The following is a 22,120-nucleotide window of genomic DNA, read 5'->3' on the forward strand; positions in this document are numbered from 1 at the left end:
ATGGACACAGGAGTTTTTAGCTATCGACAATCAATAGAGTATTCAATGGTTACCTATGGTGTCTGAAAAGTAAACAAGATTGTAATTTAACGCCTAACATCATATACAGCTTGTATGCCAGAATTTTTGGCCAAATAACAGCACTGTTTTCCTTTCTTCAACTTTGTACTTTACAGTGTAATCATGTGCGACAAAATTGTGTACCATACGGAAATCCGAAAACGGTCACTCGCTGTCGTCGACGGCGCTCTTCAGACTGAGCCATCTGAGCACATCTGTTGTATCAAACGAAGCTTTCGTTCATTTGGCAATGCCTTTTCGTGGTGCTGATTGTGTTCGCTCCATATATTTCTGCAATATTCGCCACTCAAATAAACAGCGTCTGATGATGCGATATTTCTTGACTGAATGATGGTGTTAAAGGAAGAAAAACTAAAGGGCTCATTGAATGACAACGCCTAAGTACAAGAATACTGTGGTACGTTCTGATTTTCTCCGGCGGAGAATACAGCACTGCAGTTACCATCTGACAGTGAGAAGCAGCGGGCCGGTCCGTAATGCCCTGCGGGGACCAGCTGGTGCGCACCACTAGATGCCGCCTGGCTGTGATAGCCAGTTTCTTTTCGTTTTCCTCCGCCAGGAGCGGTGCATCGCCCGCCTTCAGAGGCAGCCACTCTACTACATTGGCAGTAAGAGAGCGCATGAGCGCACAAAGTGCTTTACCAGACCCCTCTGTCTGGATCTTTTCCTTTTTATCGATACAAGTCGGATAGTTATGAGGTACGAGGTACAAGCAGACTCATGTTCCGTAATTGGTATGACATAAGATATAGGGGATATAAAAATGAAAAAGCTGGCATACTACGCTTACTTTCATTCCATAATGTCATATGGGATTATTTTTTGGGGTAATTCATCAAACCAAGATAAAGTTTTCCTGGCACAAAAACGTGCAGTAAGAGTTATATGTGATTTGAACTCAAGAACATCCTACAGAAGCATGTTTAGGGAACTAGAGATACTAACTACTGCTTCCCAATGTATTTATTCCTTACTGAAATTTGTCCTAAAATATATATCACTTTTTCAAACCAACAACTCAATTCATGGAATCAGTACTAGAAATAAGAATAATCTTCACAAGGATTTAAAGTCACTTAGTCTTGCACAAAAAGGTGTGCATTATTCAGGAACACACATTTTCAATAACTTGCCAGCAGCCATAAAAAGCTCAACAACCAATGAAATTCAGTTTCAGAGAAGCCTAAAGGATTTATTGGTGGCCAACGTCTTCTGCTTCATTGATGAATTTCTCAGTAAAACCAACTGATATATATATATATATATATATATATATATATATATATATATATAACACCTGCACAATTTCAGTGCAGTAATGTGTTCATTGTAAATGTGTGTGTGTGTGTGTGTGTGTGTGAGTGTGTGTGTGTGTGTGTGTGTGTGTGTGTGTGTGTGTGTGCGTGTGTGTAAGTACAATCTAACTTCTGCACCATTTCAGTGCAGTACTGTGTTCATTGTAAATAAGTATTATAGTAGTTGTATTACAGGTTTATTGCCTTATAAATAAATGAAAAACTGTTTTATTTTAAATTCAGTGCATTAGTATTTATAAAATGACTCTTTCATATAGTGTACATTAAAAAATGACGATCATTCCACTTGGGACCTGTGGAATGGTACATTAGCTTATTTGTTTTAGTTGCAAATATCTGTCATGTATTGTTGTTTTTCTGACATGTTCTACATCCTGGAGGACGGTCTCACTACGGATCAATTGGAATGAAAGTAAATCTAATGTAATCTAACCTAATCTATTGCTCATGACATCACTCCTGTTTTGAAGGATGACTATGAAGCTCAGTTATTTATGCCGCATCCCGTTGGTGTTGAGATCGACAGATGGGACAAAAATGAAAGAGTATTTATGATTTACCGTGGTCTGTTTGAGGAACCAACCGGCATTCACTTCAAATGATTTACGCAAGCCAGGGTGAAATCAAATTCACGGTGGTCATAGCGAAGCTTAATCTTACTCTGAGTTGATTCATTAGCATACCATTTTTTAACATTCCAAGATCAGTATAAATAGAAAACACAGTCGTATGAAGGTTTCAAAATAACGCAAAAAGGTTACAGTGTAAATACTTGACTTTCAAACATACAGACTAGCTATAATTCATTAGAATTTCATTTATGGATTGACATCATTAAGTATTTCATCGTAGTAAAAATGTTTTTTCTGTCACTGATGAATAAGTTTTTTTTCTCTCGAACGCACTGTGTGAAAAGATTGTTTGGAGGATTCCACTGAACCATTCATGTATGTCTCATGAAAAAAGGAAAAAGGAAAAAGTCTTTATTTAGTATGACTTAGGGCCAAGACAGCTACGTTCATACGAACTTTCTAACAAAAAACACTTTTAAAGGCGGGTATTACTATTACAAATAAAGATCTTTGACGACTGTACACCGTAAAGGATAAAATTATGGACGAACAACAAAATATTGTATCTGCTGATATACGCTAAGAGAATATTCCATATGCAGAGCACTAAATTTTATTTCTATAGGTATTACAAAACAATGCGAAAATGTTAACTAAGAGGAAATCAGTTAGGCTGTCTTAGAATCTACTGAACTTCCAAGTACCTTTAAACCGCTATTAACTTCTGTTTATTGTCCGACTTATGTACAATGCCATCTTAAAACCTAAAAATTTCGAAGTAACCTTCGTTCCCGGAGATATTTAGAGGAAGTTTACGCGGTTACCAGTGTAGAGTTACTACCGACGTAGTAAAACTATAATATGTCTTAATCTGAGGAAGAAATTTGTGATACTTATGTTTGGATCACAGAACCGTATTGAAGCGAATCATAGGCTATGAGAAAACGAGCAAAAAGATACTCGAAGCATATGAGTTTTGGTAATGTAGAACGATGTTGAAGTAATGTTCTCTGATGAGATAAGAAATTATGTTCTCCACTGAAATTATGCGGAGAGGAACATTTGGAAACCGTTGTCAAGAATGATGGGCACGATGGTACGACATGTGTTATGACATTGTAAGGTTCTTGTTGGTAGACAATAATAATGACGCGAGTTCTCTTTTTATTCGATGAGTCATACTGCATACTGCACACTGGATATTTTTCAGACTGAAGTCTTTAATAGTAAATATGCTACGCCACAAAGGCTCCGAGTGCAAGCAAAGTGGTCTTTGGTTGTTTGTTGTGTTGTCGTTGTAGTGCAGTGCACGAGTATTAAGTGAGGGAGCCTGGTGTCGATCACGCCTGAGCGGTCTGAATAGCTGGCAGGACACACAGCTGCAAACGCAGAGGATGCAGATTTTTGAAAATACGGTTTTGTAAAGATTGATTTTAAAAGCGTGGAAGTACTCAGGTAATGTTGTCGCTGCACTGCTTGCTCGTGAGTAATTTATGCTGTTTGAGAAATGATTTTTCTATATTGATTCGGGTTGGTTAGACTGAGTGCCGAGATGAGATTAAACAAAATTGTCTGCTCATACGCTTCGACTCAGAGTCATAATTAAACATTCCTTTAGCATTTCATTAACGAGACTTAATGCAGAGCTATATTTCTAACAAGACGTAAATTTTGTAAAGATTAGCGCAATCGTTGAAAGTCAGTTTAGTAATTCAGGTTTAATGCTAGTCTCTTTTATATTATTCAGTAGTTTAAGTTTCTTTCAACGTCCCCTTATTAAAGTTTTGTAATAGAGCGTCTCCACATTGCACTTCGCGAACACATTTTCTTAAGGCTCGTATAATTGAATTTCGGCTGATTTGCGGCTGCACTGCATTCTAACGTTCACCACTTTCGAGGAATACCCATTTTTCGTTGCCTCAAGGTAAGTTACGGAAGTTTTCTGGGGCCAGTTTAACATCACTGTTATAACACAGTAAGACAGTTAAGCGTTGCATTTCCAATTGCCATCTGGGTTAGCTCAGTCAAAGTTTAATTCAGATCTTCATTTCTTTGACAGAAATTGTTACTCTTATACTGCAGTGTTACATGTTCGTGTGTGTGTCATTCGGTGTTCGGAATTTCACTTAGTTTGTGTATGGAATATACAGGGCATTTCAACACAAGCGTTTTAATCATTTATTTTTTTCAAAGTTCAGTTTGCAACTTTATGTCGATTTTTACTCGGTTAGTTTTGTGTGTTATAACTGGTAGACCCGTACTGTGACGTCATGCATTACAGCCTTGCTCACTGCGCTACAGCCGGCCGGTGTGGCCGAGCGGTTCTAAGCGCAGGTTCGAATCCTGGCTCGGGCATGGATGTGTGTGATGTCCTTAGGTTAGTTACGCTTTAGTAGCTCTAAGTCTAGGGGACTCTAGGGGACTGATGACCTCAGATGTTAAGTTCCATAGTGCTCAGAGCCATTTGAACCATTTTTGAACAGTTATTTGGAATACAGTTATAGAACTTCAGATGGAGGTGGCTAATCTTTTCATCACGTAGGGTTTACTTAACCATATCGCCTGCATTGTTCAGTTGAAACAATGTGCACGTTGGAATACATACACACAGACCATCATCAGCACAAAAAATAAGAAAGACAGTTCCGAGATCAAGAGTGAATTCCATGGTACCTGAGGGAACAATAGGCGATGAAAATTGTAGGTGAAGGCAGAGCTTGGAACACATCTAACAAATAAATGAATAGTTGAGTCTCAGATAGACACAACAAAAAGACTGTCAAAGAAGTAATCTTTCGGCCAAAAAGGCCTTCATGCGAATGAGACAACTACACTTATACCCGTGGCCTCGGCAGCCAGAAACTGGTCATGTGTGAGTTCCGTTGCGTGAGTGTTTGTGCGTATGTTGGCTAAGACGGATGAAGGCCATTTTATCCGAAAGCTTTCTTGTTTGAAACTTTCTGGCAGATTAAAACTGTGTGCCGGACCGAGACTCGAACTCGGGACCTTTGCCTTTCGCGGGCAAGTGCTCTACCAACTGAGCTACCCAAGCGCGACTCACGCCCCATCCTCGCAGCTTTCATTCCGCCAGTACCTCGTCTCCTACATTCCAAACTTCACAGAAGTCCTCCTGCGAACCTTGCAGAACCAGCACTCCTAGAAGAAAGTGTGGTGTCACCGCCAGACACCACACTTGCTAGGTGGTAGCCTTTAAATCGGCCGCGGTCCGGTGGTATACGTCGGAACCGCGTGTCGCCACTAACAGTGATTGCAGACCGAGCGCCGCCACACGGCAGGTCTAGAGAAACTTCCTAGCACTCGGCCCAGCTGTACAACCGACTTTGCTAGCGATGGTTCACTGACAAAATACGCTCTCATTTGCCGAGACGATAGTTTAGCATAGCCATCAGCTACGTCATTTGCTACGACCTAGCAAGGCGCCATATTCAGTTACTATTGATATTGTGAATCATGTACCGTCAAGAGCGACGTTCATCATTAATGGATTACAGTTAAGTATTCCACCAGCTACGTCCGTTCCTCTAAATTCTAATTTCCTTGTCATGTTCCAGACCTCACGCCAGCCTGCGTGAGCAAAAACGCGTGCATTTCGGCCTCCTTTAGTAAAACGGTGTTGGCTCTCTTGCCAACCACAACAGAAAGCTTTCTTGTTTGACAATCATTTTGTTGTGCCTATCTGCGACTCAGCATCTCCGCTATATGGTGAGTAGCAATCTATATTTTTCATAATATTGTCATTATTCCATTCTGGATTTTCCATTGTTTAAGCAAATGAATAGATTGAGTGTAAGTGCTGCTCTAAGATGAAGAGGCAGTCGTTGGTGGCCTCACGAAACCAGATTACAGGTGAGCCCCTCTCCTCCCAAAGAGAAATATTTATAGACGCTTATATTAGGGAATGATACAGTGCATAGTGAAAAAGAGTCATTTAATGAAAATCACGGTACAGATAGAGGCGTGTGGCGTCAGAGCTCGATCTTCCTGATCTGGTCCTTGGTGACCTCCTCGGGCTTGTGCCCGCCGGCCGCCCGCTCCTCCGCGGCGCGCCGCTCCTCCTCCTGGGCAAACAGCCGGCGCTGCTCGTCGCGGATCTCCTCCTCCGACCGCAGCTCGGCGGCGCGCGCCTCGGCCAGCGCCTCCTCCCAGAATGCCACGCGCTCGCCGTGCACCCCGCCGCTCTCCAGGTCCAGCGTCTCCCCGAGCAGCAGGTACGAGTAGTTGGCAAACACCGCGTCGTGCCACGAGAAGTCGTCCAGCACGGGGTCCGGCTCCGGGGTCGGGTCCCTGCAGGAACGGCCACTTTGATCAGCTAATGTCGTAACTGCGTTACCTGGACGTTAGGTGCGTTGCATGTCTATCTAGCGTTACCTCATTCTGCTCTCTCTGTTGCCATATGCGATATAGGGTGACCAACTCTCCCGTATTTCCTGGGATCTGCCATATTATAGCAATTTTCTTTAATCACCTCGGTTCCCCTACTGACCACCTGTTTCTCTCGTGTATTTCGTTGGTGACCACTATTACACACTACTGGCCATTAAAATTACTGCACCACGAAGATGACGTGCTACAGACGCTGAATTTAACCGACAGGAAGAAGATGCTGTGATATGCAAATGATTAGCTTTTCAGATCATTCACACAAGGTTGGCGCCGGTGGCGACACCTACAGCGTGCTGACATGAGGAAAGTTTCCAACCGATTTCTCATACAAAAACAGCAGTTGACCGGAGTTGCCTGGTGAAATGTTGTTGTAATGCCTCGTGTAAGGAGGAGAAATGCGTACCATCACGTTTCCGACATTGATAAAGGTAGGATTCTAGCCTATCGTGATTGCGGTTTGTCGTATCGCGACATTGCTCCTCGCGTTGGTCGAGATCCAATGACTGTTACCAGAATATGTAATCGGTGCGTTCAGGAGGGTAATAAGGAACGCTGTGCTGGATCCCAGCGGCCTCGTATCACTAGCAGTCGAGATGACAGGCATCTTATTCCCATGGCTGTAACGGATCGTGCAGCCACGTCTCGATCCCTGAGTCAACAGACGGGGACGTTTGCAAGACAACAACCATCTGCACGAACAGTCCGACAACGTTTCCAGCAGCATGGACCATCAGCTCGGAGACTATGGCTGCGGTTACCCTTTACGCTGCAACAGACAGGAGGCCTGCGATGGTGTACTCAACGATGAACCTGGGTGCACGAATGGCAAAACGTCATTTTTTCGGATGAATCCAGCTTCTGTTTACAGCATCATGACGGTCACATCCTCGTTTGGCGACATCGCGATGTACGCACATTGGAAGAGTGTATTCGTCATCGCCATACTAGCGTATCACCCAGCGTGATGGTATGGGGTGCCATTGGTTACACGTCTCGGTCACCTCTTGTTCGCGTTGACGGCACTTTGAACAGTGGACGTTACATTTCAGATGTGTTACGACCCGTGGGTCTACCCTTCATTCGATCCCTGCGAAACCCTACATTTCAGCACGATAATGCACGACCGCATGTTGCAGGTCCTGTACTGGCCTTTCTGGATACCGAAAATGTTCGACTGCTGCCCTGGCCAGCACATTCTCCAGATCTCTCATCAATTGAAAACGTCTGGTCAATTGTGACCGAGTAACTGGCCCGTCAAGATACACCAGTCACTACTCTTGATGAACTGTGTTATCGTGTTGAAGCTGCATGGGCAGCTGTGCCTGTACACGCCATCCAAGCTCTGTTTGACTCAATACCCAGGCATATGAAGGCCGTTATTACAGCCAGATGTGGTTGTTCTGGGTACTGATTTATCAGTATTTATGTACCCAAATTGCGTGAAAATGTAATCACGTGTCAGTTCTAGTATAATATATTTGTCCAATGAATACCCGTTTATCATCTGCATTTCTTCTTGGTGTAGCAATTTTAATTCCGCTTAGTACTATCGATAGTTCAGTATCCGACAGATCTCGAAGATTTTTCGTATAACAATCGATACTATTTTCGACATGTAGTCTTTTTTCTGTTCATGCTTCTACAGAAAGAAGACTCATTGGCTGAAAGGAAAGTGGGGAGCGGAAGGATAATGACATGGTTTACACGTGTAGAGGCGTCGTAACAGGGGGAATATTTACTTGCTTTCCGGTCAGTACTAGCCACCCACCGATGCACTCGCCTCGTACCTATCAGCAGCTGTGTTTTAAATAAGACATGGAGATAAAATGCTCTCTCGAATATGGATCAGACAGAGAATCATGTTCAGACACACACATCACATTATTTAAAAGCGTTTTAATGTTCACCCTTGCCGGCCGCAGTGGCCCTTCAGTCTGGAACCGCGCGACCGCTACGGTCGCAGGTTCTAATCCTGCCTCGGGCATGGATGTGTGTGGTGTCTTTAGGTTAGTTAGGTTTAAGTAGTTATAAGTTATAGGGGACTGCTGACCTCAGATGTTAGGTCCCATAGTGCTCAGAGCCATTTGAACCATTTGAACCCTATTTAAAGTGCGGCGTAACCTACAGAACACTTCATTTCTACGTAGTTGTCTTCCTGCATTTACTGCAAAATTGAAACTGTCAATAGTTAATTCAGCTTTTACTCAAAAATCATTAATTTCTAAAGTGAAACAGACAGATATTGTTCTAAAAATATAAAAGTACAATAATGATTTATCACTGAGCGCAAGAAAACGTAATTATCCCTGAAAAAAGCGAAAATTAAAAAAACAGCACAAAACAAGAACAAATCTTTTTTTTTTTTTTTTTTTTTTTTTTTTTTTTTTTTGTCATCAGTTTACTGACTGGTTTGATGCGGCCCGCCACGAATTCCTTTCCTGTGCTAACCTCTTCATCTCAGAGTAGCACTTGCAACCTACGTCCTCAATTATTTGCTTGACGTATTCCAATCTCTGTCTTCCTCTACAGCTTTTGTCCTCTACAGCTCCCTCTAGTACTATGGAAGTCATTCCCTCATGTCTTAGCAGATGTCCTATCATCCTGTCCCTTCTCCTTATCAGTGTTTTCCACATATTCCTTTCCTCTCCGATTCTGCATAGAACCTCCTCATTCCTTACCTTATCAGTCCACCTAATTTTCAACATTCGTCTATAGCACCACATCTCAAATGTTTAAATTCTCTTCTGTTCCGGTTTTCCCAGAGTCCATGTTTCACTGCCATACAATGCTGTACTCCAGACGTACATCCTCAGAAATTTCTTCCTCAAATCATGGCCGGTATTTGATATTAGTAGACTTCTCTTGGCCAGAAATGCCTTTTTTGCCATAGCGAGTCTGCTATTCCTTAACTTCATTGACTTCGTGACCATCAATCCTCGTGTTAAGTTTCTCGCTGTTCTCATTTCTACTACTTCTCATTACCTTCGTCTTTCTCCGATTTACTCTCAAACCATACTGTGTACTCATTAGACTGTTCATTCCGTTCAGCAGATCATTTAATTCTTCTTCACATTCACTCAAGATAGCAATGTCATCAGCGAATCGTATCATTGATATCCTTTCACCTTGTATTTTAATTCCACTCCTGAACCTTTCTTTTATTTCCATTATTGCTTCCTCGATGTACAGATTGAAGAGTAGGGGCGAAAGGCTACAGCCTTGTCTTACACCCTTCTTAATACGAGCACTTCGTTCTTGATCGTCCACTCTTCTTATTCCCTCTTGGTTGTTACACATATTGTATATGGCCCGTCTCTCCCTATAGCTTAGCCCTACTTTTTTCAGAATCTCGAACAGCTTGCACCATTTTATATTGTCGAACGCTTTTTCCAGGTCGACAAATCCTATGAAAGTGTCTTGATTTTTCTTTAGCTTTGCTTCCATTAATAGCCGTAACGTCAGAATTGCCTCTCTCGCCTCTTTACTTTTCCTAAAGCCAAACTGATCGTCACCTAGCGCATTCTCAATTTTTTTTTCCATTCTTCTGTATATTATTCTTGTAAGCAGCTTCGATGCATGAGCTGTTAAGCTGATTGTGCGATAATTCTCGCACTTGTCAGCTCTTGCCGTCTTCGGAATTGTGTGGATGATGCTTTTCCGAAAGTAAGATGGTATATCGCCAGACTCATATATTCTGCACACCAACGTGAATGGTCGTTTTGTTGCCACTTCCCCCAATGATTTTAGAAATTCTGATGGAATGTTATCTAACCCTTCTGCCTTATTTGACCGTAAGTCCTCCAAAGCTCTTTTAAATTCCGATTCTAATACTGGATCCCCTATCTCTTCTAAATCGACTCCTGTTTCTTCTTCTATTACATCAGACAAATCTTCACCCTCATAGAGGCTTTCAATGTATTCTTTCCACCTATCTGCTCTCTCCTCTGCATTTAACAGTGGAATTCTCGTTGCACTCTTAATGTTACCACCGTTGCTTTTAATGTCACCAAAGGTTGTTTTGACTTTCCTGTATGCTGAGTCTGTCCTTCCGACAATCATATCTTTTTCGATGTCTTCACATTTTTCCTGCTGCCATTTCGTCTTAGCTTCCCTGCACTTCCTATTTATTTCATTCCACAGCGACTTGTATTTCTGTATTCCTGATTTTCCCGGAACATGTTTGTACTTCCTCCTTTTATCAATCAACTGAAGTATTTCTTCTGTTATCCATGGTTTCTTCGCAGCTACCTTCTTTGTACCTATGTTTTCCTTCCCAACTTCTGTGATGGCCCTTTTTAGAGATGTCCATTCTTCTTCAACTGTATTGCCTACTGCGCTATTCCTTATTGCTGTATCTATAGCGTTAGAGAACTTCAAACGTGTCTCGTCATTCATTAGTACTTCCGTATCCCACTTCTTTGCGTATTGATTCTTCCTGACTAATGTCTTGAACTTCAGCCTACTCTTCATCACTACTATATTGTGATCTGAGTCTATATCTGCTCCTGGGTACGCCTTACAATCCAGTATCTGATTTCGGAATCTCTGTCTGACCATGATGTAATCTAATTGAAATCTTCCCGTATCTCCCGGCCTTTTCCAAGTATACCTCCTCCTCTTGTGATTCTTGAATGGGGTATTCGCTATTACTAGCTGAAACTTGTTACAGAACTCAATTAGTCTTTCTCCTCTTTCATTCCTTGTCCCAAGCCCATATTCTCCTATAACCTTTTCTTCTACTCCTTCCCTTACAACTACATTCCAGTCGCCCATGACTATTAGATTTTCGTCCCCCTTTACATACTGCATTACCCTTTCAATATCCTCATACACTTTCTCTATCAGTTCATCTTCAGCTTGCGACGTCGGCATGTATACCTGAACTATCGTTGTCGGTGTTGGTCTGCTGTCGATTCTGATTAGAACAACCTGGTCACTGAACTGTTCACAGTAACACACCCTCTGCCCTACCTTCCTATTCATAACGAATCCTACACCTGTTATACCATTTTCCGCTGCTGTTGATATTACCCGATACTCATCTGACCAGAAATCCTTGTCTTCCTTCCACTTCACTTCACTGACCCCTACTATATCTAGATTGATCATTTGAATTTCCAGTTTCAGATTTTCTAGTTTCCCTACCACGTTCAAGCTTCTGACATTCCACGCCCCGACTCGTAGAACGTTATCCTTTCGTTGATTATTCAATCTTTTTCTCATGGTAACCTCCCCCTTGGCAGTCCTTTCAAGGAGATCCGAATGGGGGACTGTTCCGGAATCTTTTGCCAATGGAGAGATCATCATGACACTTCTTCAATTACAGGCCACATGTCCTGTGGATACACGTTACGTGTCTTTAATGCAGTGTTTTCCATTGCGTTCTGCATCCTCATGCCGTTGATCATTGCTGATTCTTCCGCCTTTAGGGGCAATTTCCCACCCCTGAACCTCTATCCGCTCCTCCGCCCTCTTTGACAAGGCCGTTGGCAGAATGAGGCTGACTTCTTATGCCGGAAATCTTCGGCCGCCAATGCTGATTATTTATCAAAATTTAGGCAGTGGCGACGATCGAACCCGGGACCGAAGACGTTTTTGATTATGAATCAAAGACGCTACACCTAGACCACGGGTCTACGCTTCAAAACATCATCTAGGCTATATAAAATATGTTTCTATTATTTTTAAACAACTATCGTACTTATCAGTAATAACAGGAAACTCTCGCCTTTGATAATGATGAAGAACTTTCTGTTGAGTACAATATAACAACAATAATTATAGAGACTTTCTATATTTGTGCATATCAACTGTACATGCAACATAAGAAATTGCTTCGTTGCGTGAAAGTGCAGAATCTAGGCCATCAAATAACTATTATTACTTATAAATTGCACTTTATATTTTGTAAGGACATAAAATACACATGGACTAATAGTGAACGATCTTATTATGTGCAAAACAAACCTATAAACAAACAAAAAACAAAGAGAAGTTGTCGGCTCCTAGTTTATGTCAGACGTTCATTTGTGTTATTTGTGTTTCTTTCCCTACGAATGCTATCCTTTATCCTACCATATACTAATTCATTTATATACTGTGCAAAAACAACAGAACCGTAGTTCGTTAGAATGCAACTCTACCACTTCCCAGTTGCTCACACGATCAATGTTGGTCATCCGTAAATTAACTTCCGATTGGCAATTAACAAAAGAGAAAAGTATGTAACTTCTTACGTCTTGATATTAATTCTCAATACAGGAGTCACCCAAGCTGAGACGTTTCTCGCACCATGAATCCCTTCATCAAATAATGGTATCGCCTTGTGCTTCGCCCCTTGTTGGGAGCATCCTTGAGCTCATCGTCTGTCGTGAAGTGCTAAGTAGTCAGCCAGATCTTCATTTTTGGGAAGAGATGAAAGTCCCTTGGTGACAATTGAAAACTATGGGGAGGATGATGAGAAATCTCCCAATCAAAAAGTCTGAGTTTTTCCCTCGTTCGATACGCAGTAGGGGGGCTGTGCGTTGTCGTGCTGGAGAATGTTTAATTCAGTAGTCATCACATGCACTTTGTGTTAGACTGACCTTCGGTGTCTCGTAAAAGTCTCATAATAAAACAATACTCTTATACCCATGAAATCTGTATTCCAAATTCCTCCGCAATCCCAAACCTCTGTAACCATCACTTTTGTGGTTTGACGGCGTCTGCTAAAAGTTTTTTCGTTTATTGGGAGAACTAGTGTTTATCCAGTTTGAACTGTTCCTTAATTTCAAAAATGGTGGTTCAAATGGCTCTGACCACTATGGGACTTAACAGCTGTGGTCATCAGTCCCCTAGAACTTAGAACTACTTAAACCTAACTAACCTAAGCACATCACACACATCCATGCCCGAGGCAGGATTCGAACCTGCGACCGTAGCAGTCACACGGTTCCGGACTGCGCGCCTAGAAGTGCGAGACCACAGCGGCCGGCTCCTTAGTTTCAGTGTGCATGTACTACACATATGTCTCGTCCCCAGTCATGATTCTGTTGAGGTAGTTACGTACAGTCGTGCTCAGAAGTATCCGAACGACCTGAATTGCATTTCGCCTGATTCGCATACAACCCTCATAACGCAGCTGTCTAGCAGGTCCTCTAATCGCTCCTCGGTACAGTCGTTTGACTATTGAAAATGGTTCCAACTAATCACCACTAGAAAACACTGCTCTGTATCGCAATAACTCAAGATGTCAAGTAATACCACGATACTACAAATATTAGGGAACACCTTATCACAGTTAAGACTGTCCTTAAGGCTTGTAAGCTCACATTTATTACAATAAATGACATACCTGAAATGTTACCACTCTCATTATTACGTCAGATAGGTAATGCACGTAGTAAGTTCGTCGTACTCATAATTTCCTCTTCCAAGTAACATACAGTACTTATTATTTAACACAAAATGACATTGAAAATTTAAGTTTTTCACGAGCTGCTAGTTCAGAATATGTATGAATTTCAAATGACACGACAAACCGTCTCGTTCTGCATATGGATTCGACATTGAAAATTTAAGTTTTTCACGAGCTGCTAGTTGAGAATATGTATGAATTTCAAATGACACGATGAACCGTCTCGTTCTGCATATGGATTCAAACCCAGGTCATGGAGACTAAGTAAAGATTTCGTGACTGACGGAAACTAACAGTCATTCCTAACTAGGCATACAGATAGTGATATAGCACGATTTTAGACAGTATCACTTAGGAAATATCAACTTTAAATTACATAACGTAAACACGGATGCGAATTCCAACCCAGCATCTATTGTCCCTGTTAACGAACTACGCGAGATGTTAAATATTGCTTCTTCACAAGTAACTTACTTAAAATGCTGTGAGGTAAGGCTTTGTGTTGGACAGGGATTCTAACCCAGAATCTAATCGAATTGTTATCGAAGCACAATCAACTGTGACATATCGGATTTTCAAGGCAGTAGCAAGATGTTTTAACTGAAATGGTGAAACGAAAATGTGGTGTCACCACCAGACACCACACTTGCTAGGTGGTAGCCTTTAAATCAGCCGCCGTCCGTTAGTATACGTCGGACCCGCGTGTCGCCACTATCAGTGATTGCAGACCGAGCGCCGCCACACCGCAGGTCTAGAGAGACTTCCTAACACTCGCCCCAGTTGTCCAGCCGACTTTGCTAGCGATGGTTCACTGACAAAATACGCTCTCATTTGCCGAGACGATAGTTAGCATAGCCTTCAGCTACGTCATTTGCTACGACCTAGCAAGACGCCGTTACCAGTAACTATTGATGCTGAAAAACATGTACCGTCAAGAGCGATGTTCAGCAATTATGGATTAAAGTTAAGTATTCCACAGCTACGTCCTCTTTTGCTAGTCTCATTTCCTTGACCTGTTCCAGACCTCACGCCAGCCTGCGTGAGCTAAAACGCGTGCCTTTTGGCTTCCTCTCACAGTGGGTAGGCTCTCTTGCCAATCCACAAAATTTTGGCGACGAGGCCACACCGCGTTCTTAACTATACTGCCCTGATTTACTTGTGTAATGGCTTCGCCACCATCTCCAGGTGTACTGTCCGAATTTTATCGCTTACAGAATCAGCAGACGCAAGCCTTACTGGATGCCCTTGGACAGCTTGTCCAGGGTCAACGTGCAATGCAAAACGATGCGGCAGCCGCCGCTCCACCGCTCATGCAGCCAGCACACGCAGTTGCACCAACTTTTCGTCCTTTTGATGCTGCACTGGAAAGCTGGACGGATTCCATCTCGCCGCCTACAGAATTCAAGGTAACGAGCGGCAGCCTTTCTTATTATCTTCCCTCGGAGTGACCACGTACCGTGTGATAGTCAGATTATTTCCCCGACGCGACTTAGCAACTCTGTCCTACGAAGAAATTTTGTCTGCATTAGATGTATATTTCAAAGAATCAGTCAATGTAGTTGCAAAAAGGTATACCTTCTTTCGTGCAAAACGTACGGCAGGTCAGACTAATTGGGAGTGGGTTGCAACCTAGCAAGGCCTTACTAGGGATTGTGCTTTTGAGTGTCAATGTGGTCTCCCTTATTCAGATACTATGGTACGTGATGCAATTGCACAGAAAGTTCCTGATGTTCGTATAAGGGAACAGATTTTGAAACTAGTCAATCCCTCCCTTCAACAAGTGATGGACATATTGGATCGGCAGGACACACTTGACTTTGATCAGGAATCATTTGAAACTTCACCAGCCGTGTGTCACATTAACCGGCCCGCCGGGCGCGCTGCACGGAACAGTAAACAACCCTCGCGTCCGTCCGCGCAGCTGCCACCAGGCTCTCAGCCACGTGTGCCGCGCAGGCAAGCAAATGCAGTGCTAAAATCATGCCCGCGGTGTGCTACTAGACATTCGCGTGAGAATTGCCCGTCACGCCAGGCTATTTGCTTTTTCTGTAATAAAAAAGGACATGTTCAGAGTGTTTGCCAGAAAAAGCTCAGATCGGACACTTACAACCATTCCAGGCCCTTTGCTTCGCGCCGGAATCGGAATCGAACCAAGGATACTCTGGCTCGTGAAACTTCGCACATGGAAATTCATGTAGTTCATTCCACTCCGCCCAGTGCCAGTCTCTCTAACAGTGACTGTGTTCGTCCCAGAAAAAGTGTGCGTCGACATCACCGGAACTCCCGTCAAGTCGCAAGTGATTTTGTACCAGTGTCAGTTCACGTTGCACGAGACAGTCGCTCTTGTCGTCAGCAGGAAAATAAACTTTTTGTAGATTTGGACATTAACAGCAAAGTGATACCGTTCCAGCTCAATACTGGAGCTGCAGTTTCACTGATCAATCACGACACATACAAACAGCTAGGTATACCTCCGTTGCGTGCCGCAAATGTTAAGTAGTTATTCAGGACAAGCGATCCCTGTGTTAGGACAGTGCAGCCTTCCTGCAACATACAAAGGACAAACAAAACTTGTGTCATTTTATGTCCTTCGTTCTTCTTCTGCTGTGAACTTGTTTGGTTTAGATTTATTTCAGTTGTTTAACTTGTCTATAGTAAATCAGGTCCTATCAGTGAACCAGACTGTGCCTTCAGACAGTGTTTCTCGTCTGTGTGAAGAATTTGCAGACATTTTTGCACCGGGTCTTGGTTGTGCTAAGAACTATGAAGCACATTTGGAACTAACCGTAAACGCGCAACCAAAATTTTTCAGAGCGCGCAATGTTCCCCACGCATTGCGTGATGCGGTAGCAAGAACATTACACGATTTGGAATCACAAGGTGTGATTGAACGTGTGCAGGTTTCTCTCTGGGCATCACCCTTAGTAATTTTGCCAAAACCTTCCGGTAAATTGAGACTTTGTGTGGACTTCAAGGCAACGATGAATCCACAACTAGTGATTGCAACTTATCCTTTACCCCGCCCGGAAGATCTTTTTGACAAACTGTGCCCGGGTAAATATTTTTCGAAGTTGGACCTGGCAGATGCGTACTTGCAAATACCTGTGGATGACGAATCTCAGCACGTCTTGCTGGTTAACACGCATCTTGGTTTGTATTGATTCAACAGACTACCATTCGGGTGTGCATCCGCCCCTGCATTGTTTCAGCAATATCTACAAACTGTTTGTGCCTTGGTCCCTACTGCAGCAAACTATCTGGACGATATTGTGATCTCCGGAAAGACAGAAGAAGAACATTTAGCCGATCTCTGAACATTATTTCAGGTCTTGCGACAAAATGGTCTTCGCTTGTGGAAGGACAAATGTGTGTTTTTTTGCTCGTGATTTACCATATTTGGGACATGTAATCAATGCGCAAGGCATCCATCCTAGTCCAGAGCACCTCCGTGCCATACAAGACTTGCCTTCGCCGCAGAATTTGAAGCAGCTACAGAGTGTGCTGGGAAAAATAAATTACTATAACAGATATATCCCGCATGCCTCTTCCATTTCAGCTCCGCATCATCGCTTACGCCGTAAAGGTGTTCCGTTCGTCTGGACGACGGAATGCAAACGCGGTTTTCGCCAGTTGAAATCGGCGTTGCTTTCCAATACTTGCCTTACGCCATTCGATCCTCAGAAACCCCTTTTGTTGATGGTGGATGCATCGGATTTCGGGATCGGTGCTGTGCTTGCGCACAAAGATGGTTCGCACGATCGCCCTATTGCCTTTGCGTCCAAATTGCTCTCGTCTGCACAAAGAAATTATTCGCAGATCGAGAAAGAAGCATTGGCTCTCGTATTTGGTGTTACAAAGTTTCATGATTTCTTTTATGGTCGTCACTTTACCATCATCACAGACCACAAACCTTTGACATCGCTTTTTCATCCGACCAAGCCTGTACCTCCACGTACAGCGCAGAAATTCATTCGCTGGTCTATTTTCCTCTCGCAGTACCGCTACGATATCTTGTATCGGTCCACTGCTAAGCACGGAAACGCCGATGCGTTGTCACGTTTGCCTGTTGCTGAGGATAGAGCATTCGATTCCTCCGAACTTCCTTGCATGTTCATTGATTCGGAAACCGATGACGTGGTCGAATCGTTTCCGATTGATTTTCGTCGTGTAGCTACAGCCACAGCTGCCGACCCTGTCCTTGCTACCGTTCTGCGTTTTGTTGCCACGCAATGACCCTTGTCAAAGTCACGGATCGAGAATCCGTTGGTTCGCCGATTTTTTGCTCACAAGGAGACTTTTTGTACGACGTGGTGTTCTGCTGTTGCGTTCTGATAATGATCAGTCCAGGGTTGTGGTCCCACGTTCGTTACAGTCCTCTGTCTTACGGCTTCTCCACCAAGGACTTTGGGGTGTAGTGAGAACGAAACAACTTGTTCGTCAGCACTGTACTTGGTTCGGAATCAATGCTGCGATTACGAATATGTGCTCTTCTTGCATGGCGTGTGTCGAACAACAATCCGCACCACCGCAGAAATTCTTTGCATAGCCAAAAGCCACTTCCCCTTGGCAACGCTTACACATCTATTTTGCTGGTCCATTCTGGAATGCTCGATGGTTGGTTGTGGTAGATTCATTCAGTAATTTTCCTTTTGTTGTCCAGATGTCTTCCACGACGTCATCTGCCACCATCCAAGCGTTATCCGCTATCTTTTGCATCGAAGGTCTTCCATAGACTATTGTTTCCGACAATAGCCCACAATTCATCTCCGCAGAATTTCAGTCATTCTGCAAGGCCAATGGTATTCAACATCTGACATCCGCGCCGTTTTCGCCTCAGTCAAACGGTGCCGCTGAACGATTGGTCCAGACTTTCTTCAAGTCACAGATGTTGAAGTTAAAAGAGTCGCATTCTCGGGAGGACGCGATATTGCTCTTTTTGTCCTCGTATCGCTCTCAGCCCCAAGATGGTCACTCGCCGGCTGAGTTGCTCCACGGTCGTCCTCATCGAACCTTGATGTCAGGTTCCTGTGCAGCGGCAGACACCTGCTTTTGCCCCAGGCGACGTTGTCTACTACCACCACTATCGAGGTTCACGGCGTTGGCTTGCAGGGCGCATTCTTCGCTGCCTCGGCCGCGCTATGTATCTGGTTTTGGGGGCCTCTGGTGAGGTGCGTCGGCATCTCCATCAGCTGCGCCTCTGTCGTCGCACGGGCTCTGCCCCTCCCCGTCTGCTTTCAGCCCGATGGAGGTCGACCCTTCGGACCCTCCTGTCTCTCTGCGGGCGCATACACCGCATGTTGGCGGGCACCCTGGAGCAGGTTTTCAGGCGTTTCCTAGCTCCCCTCGGACCGAATGGCAGGGTGCGGGTGGCACAGCCTCGCCTGTTGTTAGGCTTCCCACCTCGTCGCATACGTCACCATGGGGGTCCTCCCCACGGCGGACGGAAGCCTTATAACACCACCATACGCCGATTTGCGGGGGAGGAATGTGGTGTCACTGCAAGACACCACACTTGCTAGGTGGTAGCCTTTAAATCGGCCGCTGCCCGTTAGTATACGTCGGACCCGCGTGTCGCCACTATCAGTGATTGCAGACCGAGCGCCGCCACACCGCAGGTCTAGAGGGACTTCCTAGCACTCGCCCCAGTTGTACAGCCGACTTTGCTAGCGATGGTTCACTGACAAAATACGCTCTCATTTGCCGAGACGATAGTTAGCATAGCCTTCAGCTACGTCATTTGCTACGACCTAGCAAAGCGCCATTACCAGTTACTATTGATGCTGTAAAAAATGTACCGTCAAGAGCGATGTTCACCATTTATGGATTAAAGTTAAGTATTCCACAGCTACGTCCTTTTTTGCTAGTCTCATTTCCTTGACCTGTTCCAGACCCCACGCCAGCCTGCGTAATCTAAAACGCGTGCCTTTCGGCTTCCTCTCCTAGTGGGCTGGCTCTCTTGCCAATCCACAACAGAAACATTTATTTTTTCCTTCCCAGGACTCCAACCCGGCACCTATCGCTGCTATATTCGAGAGAAAATGAACGTTAAATATGAGTTTGTTACACCAGCAGCGACATGTGACATGTTTGAACTAGAAATAATATGACGAAAAGTTCAGTGCTGACTGGTATTCGAACTCCACATAAATCGTTGTTGACTACACACATAGAGACGTCAGCTACCGAATTTTTATCCACCGGCAGCTCGGAATATCATCCTTGAACTTACAGTGGTCTCGCAAATAATTCTGTGTCTCACTGGGAGTCAAAAGCGTCAGATATCGTTAGTGTTGACAACGAATGAAAATGCATTAAAAATCAAAATTATTATCCACCAGCAGATAGGTGTCCTCATGCATAAGCTTGATAATACATAATGAAAACTTTAGTACTGGGTCATGATTCGAACCCATTCACGCGCAATACGTAGAGATGTTGAGGAATCTGCGGTTTTGAACAAACAACAAATTGTAGTCGAGCTGTATTGTCACGAAGGGGTCAAATTCCGCGTTAAGGGCGGTGTGAGTTGCGTTCACAGTTCAGAAACAATTTTATCGACATTCAGAAGCTCAATTGCAAGATGGAATAATTGTCAAATAGTTCAAATGTCTCTGAGCACTATGGGCCTTAACATCTATGGTCATCCGTCCCCTAGAACCTAGAACTACTTAAACCTAACTAGCCTAAGGACATCACACAACACTCAGTCATCACGAGGCAGAGAAAATCCCTAACCGCGGCGGGAATCGAACCCGGGAACCCGGCCATGGGAAGCGAGAACGCTACCGCACGACCATGAGCTGCGGACAAATAAGTGTCCTGTGACCCTACATACCGTTTGTTTCGTCACTAGAAATAAATAACTTGTATAAGAAAGGTTACTGGTGATAGAGTTTCTACATGTCGCACTCCTGACTTTATTGTAATTCAACCTAATGTCTACTTGGTTGAGAAGGAATATCATGTTTAATGTGAATTTCAGACCACAATGCCATCATATCTTCTTCACTTGGCGTAGCCAAAAGACAACATACTCTGTCTCTAAATGGTTCAAATGGCTCTGAGCACTATGGGACTTAACATCTGAGGTCATCACTCCCCTAGAACTCAGAACTACTTAAACCTAACTAACCTACGGACATCACACACATCCATGCCCGAGGCAGGATTCTAACCTGCGACCGTAGCGGTCGCGCGGTTCCAGACTGAAGCGCCTAGAACCGCTCGGCCACACCGGCCGGCAGACTCTGTCTCTCCTTATCAAAAATCATCGGTAGAAGTTGGAATCGAACCCATACCATGAGTATATGAATCTACCAACAATCCAACAGAACACCAAATCCGCTTCTCTGTCGCTTAATTTTCTATTGTAACGTCTTTGGGCCACACTGTATGAGTATTCAGACACATAGGCTCCCTCTAGTGGTTTTCAGCATGTTCAGTACATTCATTTACTTGGTTGCCCGAATCGCCATGAACTAGCTGCCTTGGCTACCCAGTACATACATTCGACTCTATTTTGTAATCACCGAAATAAAATCACGTAACTGCCACCTACACAGAACTGCCAACAGTGTAGGATGCAGAAATTTAAAAAGGAAGTGTTCCTTTTAACTTGAGCTTCTCTATTGCGCAAAAGAAAATCTGTAACTGTCTGTCTCACAGAAGTCTACATCCTGTCATATGCATTATCTCACAAAACTGTGGAATGCGGAATTTCTGGAGGAGTTTTTGCCGCTTTCTGGAGGAACTCTGGCTCCGGTTGAGGTAGTAGTGTAATGGTAAGTGTAGTGCGCCCTAGACAGAACGTCGCGAGTTCAAACACATTCACTGCTACATTTCTTAAAACGCCATTCTACTGTCTGCGGAAGTTATCAATTTAATGGAATTTCGAACATAATTCCTTTCACTTCTCAACCCAAAATAGTCGCATGTGGAAAACTACTGCGACATTTTGTTCTTTTCAGGTTTAATTGACGGTCAGGCAGCAGATGCATCTCGAAACTTATGTATTATGAACGGGGAGAGCGCATCGTGCCAAAATACGTCATAAAAGTATTTTCTACATTAGTTGTCGTGTGGTAGTGGCATTTTATTCTTCTACAAACCTTGTTTGACAGCTTTAACTCAGAACAAGTTTTCTACTTGCATGTAATCAATAAACTGCATGAGCATTGTCAAACTGTAATAACAACACCAGAGGATTCGCATATATCGTTGATGATTAATTTCTCTCTCACGTTTACTATTATTTAAACAACCTTAAAAGAAAATCTAAGAAAATTGTGCACTATATTATAAGAAATGAAATAAAACTACCTACGATAACCTTACGACTAAAGTCTGTTTTA

General features: G+C 43.5%; 1 protein-coding gene across 1 annotated transcript in view; it reads right to left on the minus strand.

The window, feature by feature from the left end:
• Positions 1-5,955: 5,955 nt before the first annotated feature.
• Positions 5,956-22,120, minus strand: part of LOC126482010 (venom carboxylesterase-6-like) — a 143,308-nt gene continuing 127,143 nt past the window's right edge. The window contains exon 10 of the mRNA XM_050105978.1: positions 5,956-6,274. Coding sequence (XP_049961935.1) covers positions 5,956-6,274 — 319 coding nt within the window. The remainder of the gene's footprint in view (positions 6,275-22,120) is intronic.

The sequence above is a fragment of the Schistocerca serialis genome, chromosome 5 (assembly GCF_023864345.2).
Source record: "Schistocerca serialis cubense isolate TAMUIC-IGC-003099 chromosome 5, iqSchSeri2.2, whole genome shotgun sequence".
NCBI lineage: Eukaryota > Metazoa > Arthropoda > Insecta > Orthoptera > Acrididae > Schistocerca > Schistocerca serialis.